This window comes from Euleptes europaea, chromosome 2, assembly GCF_029931775.1.
Source record: "Euleptes europaea isolate rEulEur1 chromosome 2, rEulEur1.hap1, whole genome shotgun sequence".
Classification (NCBI taxonomy): domain Eukaryota; kingdom Metazoa; phylum Chordata; class Lepidosauria; order Squamata; family Sphaerodactylidae; genus Euleptes; species Euleptes europaea.
The window spans coordinates 43,570,921-43,583,128 of NC_079313.1; the positions used below are offsets into that span (position 1 = coordinate 43,570,921).

At 45.5% G+C, this 12,208-nt stretch overlaps 2 protein-coding genes across 4 annotated transcripts in view; both read left to right on the forward strand.

The window, feature by feature from the left end:
* Nucleotides 1-12,208, forward strand: part of CCDC18 (coiled-coil domain containing 18) — a 205,264-nt gene that overhangs the window by 90,451 nt on the left and 102,605 nt on the right. The window lies entirely within an intron of this gene.
* FNBP1L (formin binding protein 1 like) overlaps nucleotides 4,019-12,208 on the forward strand; it is an 86,413-nt gene continuing 78,223 nt past the window's right edge. For all 3 annotated transcript variants that reach the window (XM_056843995.1, XM_056843994.1, XM_056843996.1), the window contains exon 1: nucleotides 4,019-4,063. In XM_056843995.1, coding sequence (XP_056699973.1) covers nucleotides 4,040-4,063 — 24 coding nt within the window. In that variant the 5' untranslated portion in view covers nucleotides 4,019-4,039. The remainder of the gene's footprint in view (nucleotides 4,064-12,208) is intronic.

The window sequence follows — 12,208 nt, forward strand, 5'->3', positions numbered from 1 at the left end:
GTAAAATGCACACACCATAACATGCGTTCATCCAAAAAATATATATAACAAATCTGACCAAGCTGTAAAACACACATAGAAAGTAGAAGCAGTTCATTAGCTAGACAATCCCCCTTTCACTGTTGGAATAACATAGGACATCCAGTGACATTTTGCAGATAATTCTTATATCTGGTCCAAATCTTAGTGAGCAAGGTCAGAATGAATCTTGGTTCTATGGTGTGCATATATCCACATTCAGGAAACAGATTGTAACCAATCTGGGGCACAGAAATCAACCTGCATTGTCTCTTTGCTATTTAAATCAGTTTTTGTAGATTAACATCCCTTTACAGTGGACATTAAACAGTGTATTGGAAATTGTTTATTTTCTGCCATTTTGTACATATTTGTTCTTTTAACGTTGCTGCTTATCATAGATTTGCAGATAAGGGAGGGACTGTTGAAACTAATGTGGCATGGACTGGTACCTAACAAACATGCAAGAGTCCAGTAGCACCTTAATGCTAATAAAATGTCTGGCAGGGTATGAACTTTCGTGAGTCACAGCTCACTTCTTCAGATAGAGTCAAAGCTCACTTCTATATCTGAAGAAGTGAGCTGTGACTCACGAAAGCTCATACCCTGCCAGAAATTCTACTGGACTTTTATTCTTTTCTTCTGCTACAGAAAGACTAACATGGCTACCCATCGTGACCTAACAAACACGGTTAGTTAATATTTTCCCATTCAAACTCTAGTTTATTTAGAAAATGTTTATGTTGGCTCTCTAAGAATCCTGCCTGAAGTGGCTTATAAAATGAAACATAATGAATACATAAAACATTAAAAGTGGTTAAACTGAAGAAAGCTGACAGGGAGAAAGTTGATTCCTTTGAAATGTGATGGAGAAGAGATTTACAGATACCGTGGACTGTCAAAAAGACAAATGTGTTCTAGGTCAAATCAAGCCTGAACTCTCCCTAGAAACTAAAATGACTAAACTGATTATGTTTTTATGCCAATAAAGGGATGAGGATGACTAAACTGACACTATTGTACTTTAGTCACATCATGAGAAGACTAGAGTCTCTGGAAAAGACAATCACGCTAGGAAAAGTTGAAGGCAGCAGAAAAAAAGGAATATCCAATATGAGATGGATTGACTCTATAAAGGACGCCACAGCCCTCAGTTTGCAAAACCTGAGCAAGGCTGTTAATACAAGACATTTTGGAAATTATTAATTTATAGGGTCTCCACAACTTAATGGCACTTAACACACACACACACATTAAAAAGGATGTCTTCAGGGTACAGGAAACCAAGGATACTTTAAATTTCCATTTTGAATATATAAGGTTAGGATTATCACCTTGGCTTGGATCCTAAACAGCTTGAGTGGAGTTGAATTAGAGGAATACAGCTTCCCTGCCTCCCCCTTCTTCTTGTAACCTTTTTTGTCTCCCCCAAAATCATGCTCCTTCAGGTCAGTGAACCCAAACTGTATTTGTGGGGGGAGGGGAAATTGCAAAAAAATATCCTTTCCTCCTCTGGAGGCATTCTGTCAGAGGAGCTGCTGAATTTTGACACCATCTCATGTCCTAATTTAAGCTCTGCAGCTATGAAATCTCTGTAAGTCTCCCCTCTAGTCCTTGATCTTGACCAAAAAAAAAAAAAAAAGGAAACTTTTTCTTTGAAACATTCTGAAATCTTGGACTGAGTACTTGGACTGTGCAAAGTACCTTTTCCATACCAAAAAACAAAACAAAAACAAAAAAAACCCCCCAAGAATGTGCCCAAATTTTTTGTTTTAGAATTTGGGTAGGAAAATCAACTAGTGGTTGGCTGACTGTTCTTTAAGGCATTCTCCCATGACTAAATAAAAAAGGAAACATTTTCCCTCAGATGAGACATCCTTGTTTCCCTCAGACCTCCCTCGTGCCCCCTCCTTTCACAGGGGAAATATTTTTTCACCAGACCGCCTGCCTGGTCTACATACGGCTCACAATGCCACCTCAGAAGAATGAGTGGTACCACTCGAGAGTGTAACTGCACTAGGTATTCCCAGCGATGTATTAAGAGTTTGGAAATGTTATAAAAAATACTGTTCGCACTTTCTATGTATTCCCACCAATGTATTAAGAGTTTGAAACTGTTATAAAAAAATACTGTTGGCACTTTGTTTGGCCCCTTTAGCTGTGAAGACGTCTTCCAACCATTTTTTAGCCGTGGCATCCAAAAACCCTTTTAAAGCGATGTTTTTCGTAACATTTCCAAACTCTTGATACATTGCTGGGAATACCTAGTGCGGTAACAGCCACAGTGGAATCACGTTTTTAATGCTTTTCTACATTAAAAAAAAATCCCCACATACAGGAGACAAGCAGGAAGAGGGCTGGGTGAGAGACCCTTTGTGCAAACCCCGATAGGCTTATTTTAAACTTGGAAGGCTTATTACTATTACTACTACACTGGAAAACGTGACCTCTCGCCTGAAGCGGCCCAGCGCACGCCACCGCCGCTCATGCTGGGTAAATTTGAGGCAAAAGCTATTGAAGATGTAGATGCTGATGATTTCTTAAACAGAACAGCTTTAAGCTTTTCACATAGCCACAGATAACTGACTGACTTTGCATATACACATAGAATTTCCTGATCCTAACATAGATAGAAGCCTTTCATAGGCTAAAAACACATAGAGTTCTCTATGGTTTCATGTACCTTAGTCCTGGCATGGACTGAAAATATGCTTCAAGAGCTCTTAACTTCAGCTCTCACATGAACAACTCATGGAGCCAGAGACTTCTCTAATCTTTGCATACACCAAAGAAATTAAAATACTAACAACATATAAAAGATCATAAAGGTTTAAATATTCCTGACTGAAACATTCCTAAACATGAATTAGGTACTTTCTCAGATCTCTCTGAGCCCTGCTGAGCTGGGGAGGTTTTACAAATGACATGACTAGGTAAAAGAAAAGAGCAAGAGTCCAGTATCACCTTAAAGACTAACACAAATATTTTCTGGCAGGGTATGAGCTTTCGTGAGCCACAGCTCACTTTTTCAGATACGAAAGCTCATACCCTGCCAGAAAATATTTGTGTTAGTCTTTAAGGTGCTACTGGACTCTTGCTCTTTTCTGTATGTGTTGGTATATTACTGTAATAAATAATCCAAACAAGAATATTTTCTGGCAGGGTATGAGCTTTCGTGAGCCACAGCTCACTTCTTCAGATACGAAAGCTCATACCCTGCCAGAAAATATTTGTGTTAGTCTTTAAGGTGCTACTGGACTCTTGCTCTTTTCTGTATGTGTTGGTATATTACTGTAATAAATAATCCAAACAAGAATATTTTCTGGCAGGGTATGAGCTTTCGTGAGCCACAGCTCACTTCTTCAGATACCCTGCCAGAAAATATTCTTGTTAGTCTTTAAGGCGCTTCTGGACTCTTGCCCTTTTCTTCTACTGCAGACAGACTAACACGGCGACCCACTGTGAATGACTAGGTAAAGTATGTCTAATGGTTTATGATATTCTAGATATATTGAAATAAAGTGCTTTTAACTATGCCAGATCTTATCCAATGCACTAACCATATTTTACATTATTTCTGTAAACGCACTGACCATATTTTACCACCACCCCCGCCCCCCGCCAAGGAGTCGGCTCGCTTCCCCTCCTCGTTCCGCGGTCTCCCTGACGAGGAGCGGCCGAGCCCGCCTCCGTCCCAGCTGCCACCGCGGCTCTCCTCCCCTCTTTTCTTTCCCCATTCCCATGGTTCGAGTAAGGCGGAGCTGAGGCGACGGTTGCTTTGCCGTTGCCGCTCTGCGTCCCCCCCTCTCTCTCTCAACGGCGCTGAGGACGGGGGAGGAGGGCGCGCGGGGGGGACTCTCCGTCTGAGGGGACAGCGGGGTCGCGCGGTCGGTGGCCGTCGTCTTCGGCGGCATATTCCGCGAGAGCCTCGGGGGGGGGGGGAGAAGGAGGGACGGGGAGTCCCCGCCAGCGCCACAAAGGAGCGGCCGGCGGTGGAGTCTGCGCTGCCTGCGGAGTCGCCATGAGCTGGGGCACGGAGCTGTGGGTGAGTCCCTCGCTCATTGTGTCTGGGGTTCATTGATCTCTCCCGCCTCGCGTCGGCGCAAAAATGATGTTTAGGCTGGCTTCTGGGTGGGTGGAAGGGAACTCCCTGAGGGAAGGCGGGTGTTTCTTCGGATACGTCCCTGGGGCGTGCCACGCTAGGGGGTATGTGTGTGTGTGTGTGTATTTTTTTGGGGGGTGGGGTGGGGGGCATTTGGACTGCTCTGTGGAGGGGAAAACGGAGAGGGCCATCCAGCGTGAGATGGCTGAGTCGGGGGTCGCGGCATCGCCTGTGCAAAAGGAGGGCGGGGCTTCGGATCCGGGATTGTTTGTTCTTCCAGCGCTGGGTCCTTTTCTTCCAAAGCGCCGACTCTTGCTCTTCGCCCGTGGTCGGGGGTCCCTTCCTGCAGGATCCTCCGGCTTTCTCCAGGGTGGCAGGACGGCCGAGGCCACAGCATCGCGTTCTTAATTGACCGACTGGGTTTTTTGACCGGGTTATCTTTTAACACGCTTTCTTTCTTTTCCCTGAAACAATGAAATAGTGTCGGCGGGACGCGCACCAGGAGCAACCTCTTGGTTTACCCGTGAAATCAATGATTGTGTGCACAAGTTTGCCTTCCCCCCCTTTCCTTTCATCCCTTAGAAGCTCCTTGATCAATTGATCTCGAGCAGCATATATCTAGTGTTGGAGGGATATAAGGATTGAAACAAATCTTGCCACTGACAATGTAGCCTTGGGGTCCCTGTCGCTTAGTAAAAAAGGCATTATGTCAGTCACAGAGGCATTGGATTTGTATATTAAAAGGGGGGAACACCCCCCCTTTAAGGAAGGAAATAAAAACCATTCAGGTTTGCCCACTCTCTCCCTTGGTGTGAGTCAGCTGTGCTGTGCCTTGCATCCTGCTTCAGACAATGATGTGTTACTAGGAAAGGGTTACCAGTAACATAAAAAGAGGTGTGTTACGACAGTCAAAGGGGTTGGGTGATTAGTTTTATTTAGCAAATATGTGGTGAGGACTGCTAACCTGAAATCAACATTTCTCTAGCATTTAATTGAACTTGAAGGCTTCATTCACAGTGGGTAGCCGTGTTAGTCTGTCTGCAGTAGTAGAAAAGGGCAAGAGTCCCGTAGCACATTTACCAGTTAACATTTACATACTAATGCTTGTCTGAATTCACTCTCCTCTACTTAAAGACAGATGGATTCACATTCTAGCTGTATCTGAAGAAGTGAGCTGTGGCTCACAAAAGCTCATACCCTACCAGAAAATATTTTTGTTAGTCTTTAAGGTGCTACTGGACTCCTGCTCTTTTCTACTATTGAAGGCTTAAGTAAGAGGAGTTGTTGTTTTCAGTCTTGTTGGTGTGGGTAGAATCTAATTTGAATCAGTGGAAAAGCCATATATTAACATTCTAAGATACTGTTGCTTAGTAATGAAATATTTTTGCTTTCCGTTCATTATTATAACACTTTCTGCTAAATATCTGGGTAGATAACTAAGACCCTGACAAGTAGTTCATCCCTCTATGTGCACTCTGTTTAGTTTCTAAGAAAATCTCAATTACTAGATGTTGTCGAAGGCTTTCACGGTCAGAGTTCATTGATTCTTGTAGGTTATCCGGGCTGTGTAACCGTCGTCCCAAGACCACGATTACACAGTCCGGATAACCTACAAGAATCAATTACTAGAGCTTGCTAATGGTAACAATAGTAGGAAAGCTAATGATATGACATTGTGCCTATGGCACCAACTACTGTTTGCATGTTCTACTGGTGATGACTTCCCTCTTTTGAGTCAATAAACGGATGAAGTGTCAAAAGAAATAAGAAATTCTGGGAAAATAATAATCCAGTGCCTGATTGAGCATTATCGTGGTTGATGTGTGGCAGTTTTCATAGGAGAAAGATGGAGAGCTGTGTTAAATTAATAAAATGTGCATATATACTGTGCATATGATCTGCCAGCAAGCTTGTCATTAAGTATATCTGCTTGTTATATATGGTCCTATCTTAGCTGGTGTTGTGACATTGGCTCCAGTAGATTATATGTTTGTTTTTCTGGTAGAGCAGTAGTACTCCAGAAAAGCTTTTTCTGACAGTGCAGTAGTGTGTCATGATGATGTATGGTGTTCACAACTAATTGTGAAAATACAAAAAATATTGTAAAGAGGTTTTGGCACAGCCGAAATCTTTGGCCAGCACCAAAAACCCGTGCAACCCTCATAGGGTTGCATGGGAGATACACCAGCTAAAAGCTGGCATATCTTTGCAAAAATAAAAAGGGGCGTTCCGAAGCCGAAAGTGCTCGGGAGGCCGACTAATGTCGGCCCCGCCCCGCAACTGGCGCTATTACGCCCTGGGAACACCTCCTGGGGTGCTGGAACGCCTCCCGGCTCGCCGGCGGCCAGAGGGCGGCGGCGGTTGGGGAGCGGTGCCTGGCCATGCACGCCGTTGCTGGGGCCACTAACACCGGCATTCATCTGGGCGCCGTCCGTGTGGGCCCCTGCACCGGTGGAGGCCGTAGTCGGCCTCCTAAGGGCTTTGGGCCCAATTCTCAGGAATGGGCTGTTAGATGAGGTTAGCATCGCCCACTGTTACTGAATCCCTCCCCCTCGCTATTACTTCAGTGGACCATGGCCTGGGATAGAGGAGGAACCTGCCTGTTCCTTGTACATTGAGTATTATGCTTTTAGGTGCTACAGTGACCAACAGGCAGTTTTGGACCAGTTTTGAAAGTGGATGGAAATGGAAGGTTATGGAATAAATAGAAAAAGCAAAAAAGGGTTGCAGTCAGATCGAATTTTTTTAAATTTTAATCGGATTCTTAAAATAAAATGCTTTTTGAGGAAAAAATCTATACTCATGCAATGTTTAAAAATTTTGGCGAATGAATTCCATTAATCCATTCACAATGTCATGTTCTTCCAGAGGTTTCTGTAAGATTATTTTGGGCAATTTTTCTGTCTAGAGGGTATTAATCCAGATGTTTGGTTTTGCAGTTCTCAAAACTATGAATTTTGTGTCTGGAGAGATAACATGCCTCTTCACAGCAAAAATGCTATAAAATAAACATACAGAGTTGAGAAAAACACCTTAATCCCATTGTTCCTTTGCAAATCTATGTGCACAGATTCAATCCCTTACCTCTTAAGTGCTAAGTTTCAAGAAGTTCAATGAATAGAAGATTGTTCGGAGTGAAATAGCACAAGGAGCTAAGCGTGAGGAGGGAGGGGCAAGCAGTAAAAATGAAAGTGAAACCTTTTGAGCAGAATACCTCTAAAGCTAGGCCAGATTCAGAGGGGGGCTGGGGAGAGCAGTTGCCCCTGGCATGGAAAGAGGGGGCGGCGCGAGCCGCAGTGGCAGTCATTGGTTGGAGGCTCCAGCTGCCGCCTGGCTGCTATGGAGATCGCCTGGAGCATCTCATGCAGGGCTGGCTGCCACTGGGCACAGGCTCACTGCAGCAGCACCTCCAGCTGTGCCCCTTCCCAATCATCCTTCGGCGGGGCCTGCCCAGCCTTCTCCCGCATCAGCATGCCCACCAGACTGGCAGCAGGAATGAGCTGTCCATGCATGCCACACACCAGCTTGCCCAGGCACTGCCAAGCCCACTGTGCTCCCATTGAGCTTGGCCGGCACAGCATGAAGACCAGCGTGCATGAAGGCCACCGACATCTGGCTTCAGTGTGCATGCACGGTATGCCTGCTCCCTTCCACCCTCCCCCCTGCCCCGGGCGCTCCTTCCCCCAACTCTGTGGCTGCCGACAAGTCTCGGGATCTTTGTGTGTATAGCCTAACGTTTATCATATTATTCTTTCCCCGGAGGAGAAAATCTATCATGGCAGCAGGCCATAAAAGAGACCAAGTTTGGGAATATTTTAATAAAGTTCCACTACCTGTGGGTAAGGTAGGCATGCATGCAAAATGCAAACACTGCAACGAAGAAATGCAAGGCCTGGTGGCCTGAATGAAACTGAAGATAGTTCACCTCACAATAATTTCATAATTATCTATGTATTTCTAATCGTATAACCAAATCAGTATTTTTGCTATAACTGTAAAACTAATCTGAAAAGTTATTATTCTAAAAATGAAACCCTCATCTGGTTGTAAATATTAAGATTATACCAGCAAGAATTAGTCTTTATGTAGAAAACCCTGATGGACAAAACAAATGGGCATGATGGACAAAACCAAATGGACGTCAGGAAAATTGCTTCTGATTTCCCACATGGGAATGGGGGATGGTAAAGTTAAGCAGGATAGCTACTTAAGGATGCCTAAGGGCACATGCCAGGCAAGAAAGAGAGAGACAATGTGGAGGTGTTTCTATGCTAATGCTAGAAGCCACCAAGCGAAAATGCATGGTTAGAATGCATGGTTTAAGGGAAAACATATAGTGAGCATTACAGAAACCTGGTCGAGGGGAGAGAACCAGTGGGATACAGTCATCCCTGGTTACAAACTATAGAAATGAAAGGGAAGGGCGTATTGGATGGGGTGTTGCTATGTATATCGAGGAAGGCATAGTATTTAATAAACTAGAAACAATAGAAAGGGCAGACTCATCCACAGAATCCTTGTGGGTGACGATTCCGGGCCCAAAGGTAATTTAGTACTGGGGACGTTCTGTTGGCTCCCTGACCAAAAGGCTCAGGGTGATCTAGAGATGGAGAATGAAATTAGTGAAGGTGATGAAGTAGTAATAATGGGTGACTTTAACTATCCTCGTATTGACTAGATAAATGCATGCTCCAGTCAAGCAAAAGAAATAAAATCTGTAGATATCCTTAATGACTGTGCCTGAACAGTTGGTCAAGGACCCAACCAAAGGGGAGGTGACCCTGGACTTAATTCTCTGTGGTGCTGCCAGCGACTTACTGCGGGATGTGGCTGTAGTTGAGCCAATTGGTAATAGTGTCCAAAATGGCATCAAATTTTATTTATATGTATATGGGAAAGTGCCTGGGAAATCTCATAAAATTACCTTTGACTTTAAAAGAGGGAACTTTTCTAAAATGAGAAACCTGGTAAAAAGGAAATTAAAACAAACATTTAAGAGGGTTAAATCTCTGGAAATGGCTTGGGGGTTATTCAAGTCCAGAATTCTAGAGGCTCAGCTAGATTGTATACTGCAGGTCAGGAAAGGTGGTATTAAGTACAAGAATATTTGGATTTTATATGCCGACTTTCTCTTCCACTTAAGGAAGACTCAAACCGGCTTACAATCATTTTCCCTTCCCCTCCCCACAACAGACACCCTGTGAGGTAGGTGGGGTTGAGAGAGCTGTGACTAGCCGAAGGTCACCCAGCTGGCTTTGTGTGTAGGGGTGGGAAAACAAATCCAGTTCACTAGATTAGCCTCCGCTGCTCATGTGGAGGAGTGGAGAATCAAACCTGGTTCTCCAGATTAGAGTCCATTGTTCCAAACCACCGCTCTTAACCACTGCACCATGCTGGCTCCCATGACTAATGGGTAAGGGTGAAGGAAGCTATTTGGGGGGGGGGAGCTTTCTTCAGAAACTGGAAGGCTTGCCCAAATGATGCAAACAAAAATTTTCACAAAGAAAATGCAAGCAAACAGAGATGCAAAAATTTTTTTTTTGAGGGACATATTGCTAAACACATCAAGACTAACAATAAAAAATTCTTTAAGTACATTTGGAGAAGGTAACCAGCTAGGGAAGTGGTTGGACCATAGGATGACCATGGGAGTAAAGAAACACTAAGGTAGGATAAAGCGATTGCTGAGAAACTAAATGATTTCTTCTCATCTATCTTCACTGTTGAAGATTTAGGGCAGATTCCTTCTAAACAGAGGTTTGGGGGAGAATGAGGAACTGGGGCAAATGGTGGTAACAAGGCAGGAAGTCCTCAAACGTTCAGACAAACTGCAAACTAACAAGTCATAGGCACCAGACGGTATACATCCTAGAGGTCTTCCAGAACTCAAATGGGAAATTGCTGAACTTCTAACTGATGAAATTACAGGCCATTAGCTTAACGTCTGTTCCAGTACATTAATGGAAATCATTATTAAAGATAGAATTGTCAAGCATATAGAAGGGAAAGGCCTGCTGAGCAAAACCCAGCACAGCTTTTGTAAAGGTAGGTCCTGTCTCACTAACCTTTTAGAGTTTTTTGAAAGTGTCAATAAGCATGTGGACAGGAATGAGCCTGTGGACATTGTGAATTTGGATTTCCAAAAGGCTTTTGACGAAGTCCCCCACCAAAGTATGCTAAGCAAACTACATACATGGGAGAAGAGGACAAGTCCTCTTGTGGATTGTGAGCTGGCTGAAAAATAGGAAGCAGAGAGTAGGAATCAATGGTCAGTTCTCCCAATGGAGGGATGTGAGCAGTGGGGTCCCTCAGGGATCTGTGTTGGGACTGGTGCTTTTCCACCTGTTCATCAGTGACCTGGAGTTGGGGATGAACAGCAAGGTGGCCAAGTTTGCAGATGACACCAAATTATTTAGTGTGGTTAAAACAAAATTGGACTGTGAAGAGTTGGGGCGGCGCCCAGGCTGGGGTTGCGCTGCCGCGCCCAGGCGCCACACCAGCAAAGGAGGGAGAGAGCGAGGGTGCGCGTGTGCCTGGAATGACAAAGGGCCGCTGGTGCTGGAAACCTCCTGCTCCGCTTCCCCCTCCCTGGAAGGAGTCTTGGCCAGCTCCTGGGGCAGCCTGGCCCCGCTGCGCTCGGCAGCTCACAGGGGCCTCCCACCCCCAGCTGGCTGGAGTCTTGGCCGGCTCCTGGGACGGCCCGGCCCCGCTGCGCTCGGCAGCTCACAGGGGCTTCCCACCCCCAGCTGGCTGGAGTCTTGGCCGGCTCCTGGGGCGGCCCGCTCCCACTGCGCTCGGAAGCTCACAGGGGCTCCCCACCCCCTGCAGATAGTAGGTAGCCTTCATGGTTTTTTTTTTAAAAGTATTTGCTTTACATCAGTTAAAAATAGTTGGTTGGGAAGGGAGGCGGTGGGGAAAGAGGAGGAAAAAGGAGGAAAAAGAAGGAAAATATATTTTTTCTTTTTCCTCCTCTAAAAAATAGGTGCGTCTTATGGTCAGGTGCGTCTTATAGAGCGAAAAATACGGTATTTCTTCACACACGGCATAGTTGTGGAACTCCCTGCCCCAGGATGTGGTGATGGCTGCCAACTTGGAGGGCTTTAAGAGGGGAGTGGACATGTTCATCGAGGAGAGGGGTGTTCATGGCTTCTAGTAAAAATTGATACTAGTCATGATGCATACCTATTATCTCCAGGATCAGAGGAGCATGCCTATTATATTGAATGCTTTGGAACACAGGCAGGACAATGCTGCTGCAGTTGTCTTGTTTCGTTCTATGAAAAAAAAACATGAAAAAGCCCACATGAAAATTGCACACAGAAAAAACCCCATTGTTATAAATGCTAACACGAAAAAAGCCCACATTAATAGTTGCCCACACAGAAAAATATGTTTGGATGCAACCAATATATTTGTTTAAAATGATGAGTACCTTTCCTTTTAATTACAACTGTAATGGAATTTCAGAGAAACGTCTAGCCCAATCCTGGGGGTGGGTACTTGCACTGTAGCCTTGGAAGGTGCAGCAAGAGTGCAGCAGAGGTGCCTCCTAAAAGATTTGCTGTGCTGGGGCCAGGTCCGCAAAATTGGCATTTTAAACAAAATAACAGTGAGGTGGACGCCGGAGTGGGTGCACCAGAGCAGAGAGGGCAGAACCAGGGACCAGGCTGCCATGGAGGCAGGTGGCCACCAGGGAGCAGCAGGGAGGGTTTTGTAGCCCCCCCTCCCCAGAGAAGCAGGGAGGGGGCGGGACTAGGCAAAACATCTCATGGGGCAGGCACACCCTACAACCACCAGGTCTTGAGGGAGGGCCCTGCAGGCCGGAAGAGGGGTGGGACTAGGCAAAGGAGTACAGACGATGGCTCCACCCCCACTCAGCCCCGAAGGAGTGCAGCAGAGGCTGGGAGAGGGACGGGACAAGGTAAAGGAGGACAGAGGATGGCTCTGCTCCCACCTGACCCCGAGGGAGTGCAGCAGAGGCTGGGAGAGGGTTGGGAGAGAGCTGGGGACAGGTGGGTCACCCCGAGCATGCACTAGGGGTGCATGGCGGTCCACCACCTGTAGCCCCATATACAGCGGCAGCCACTG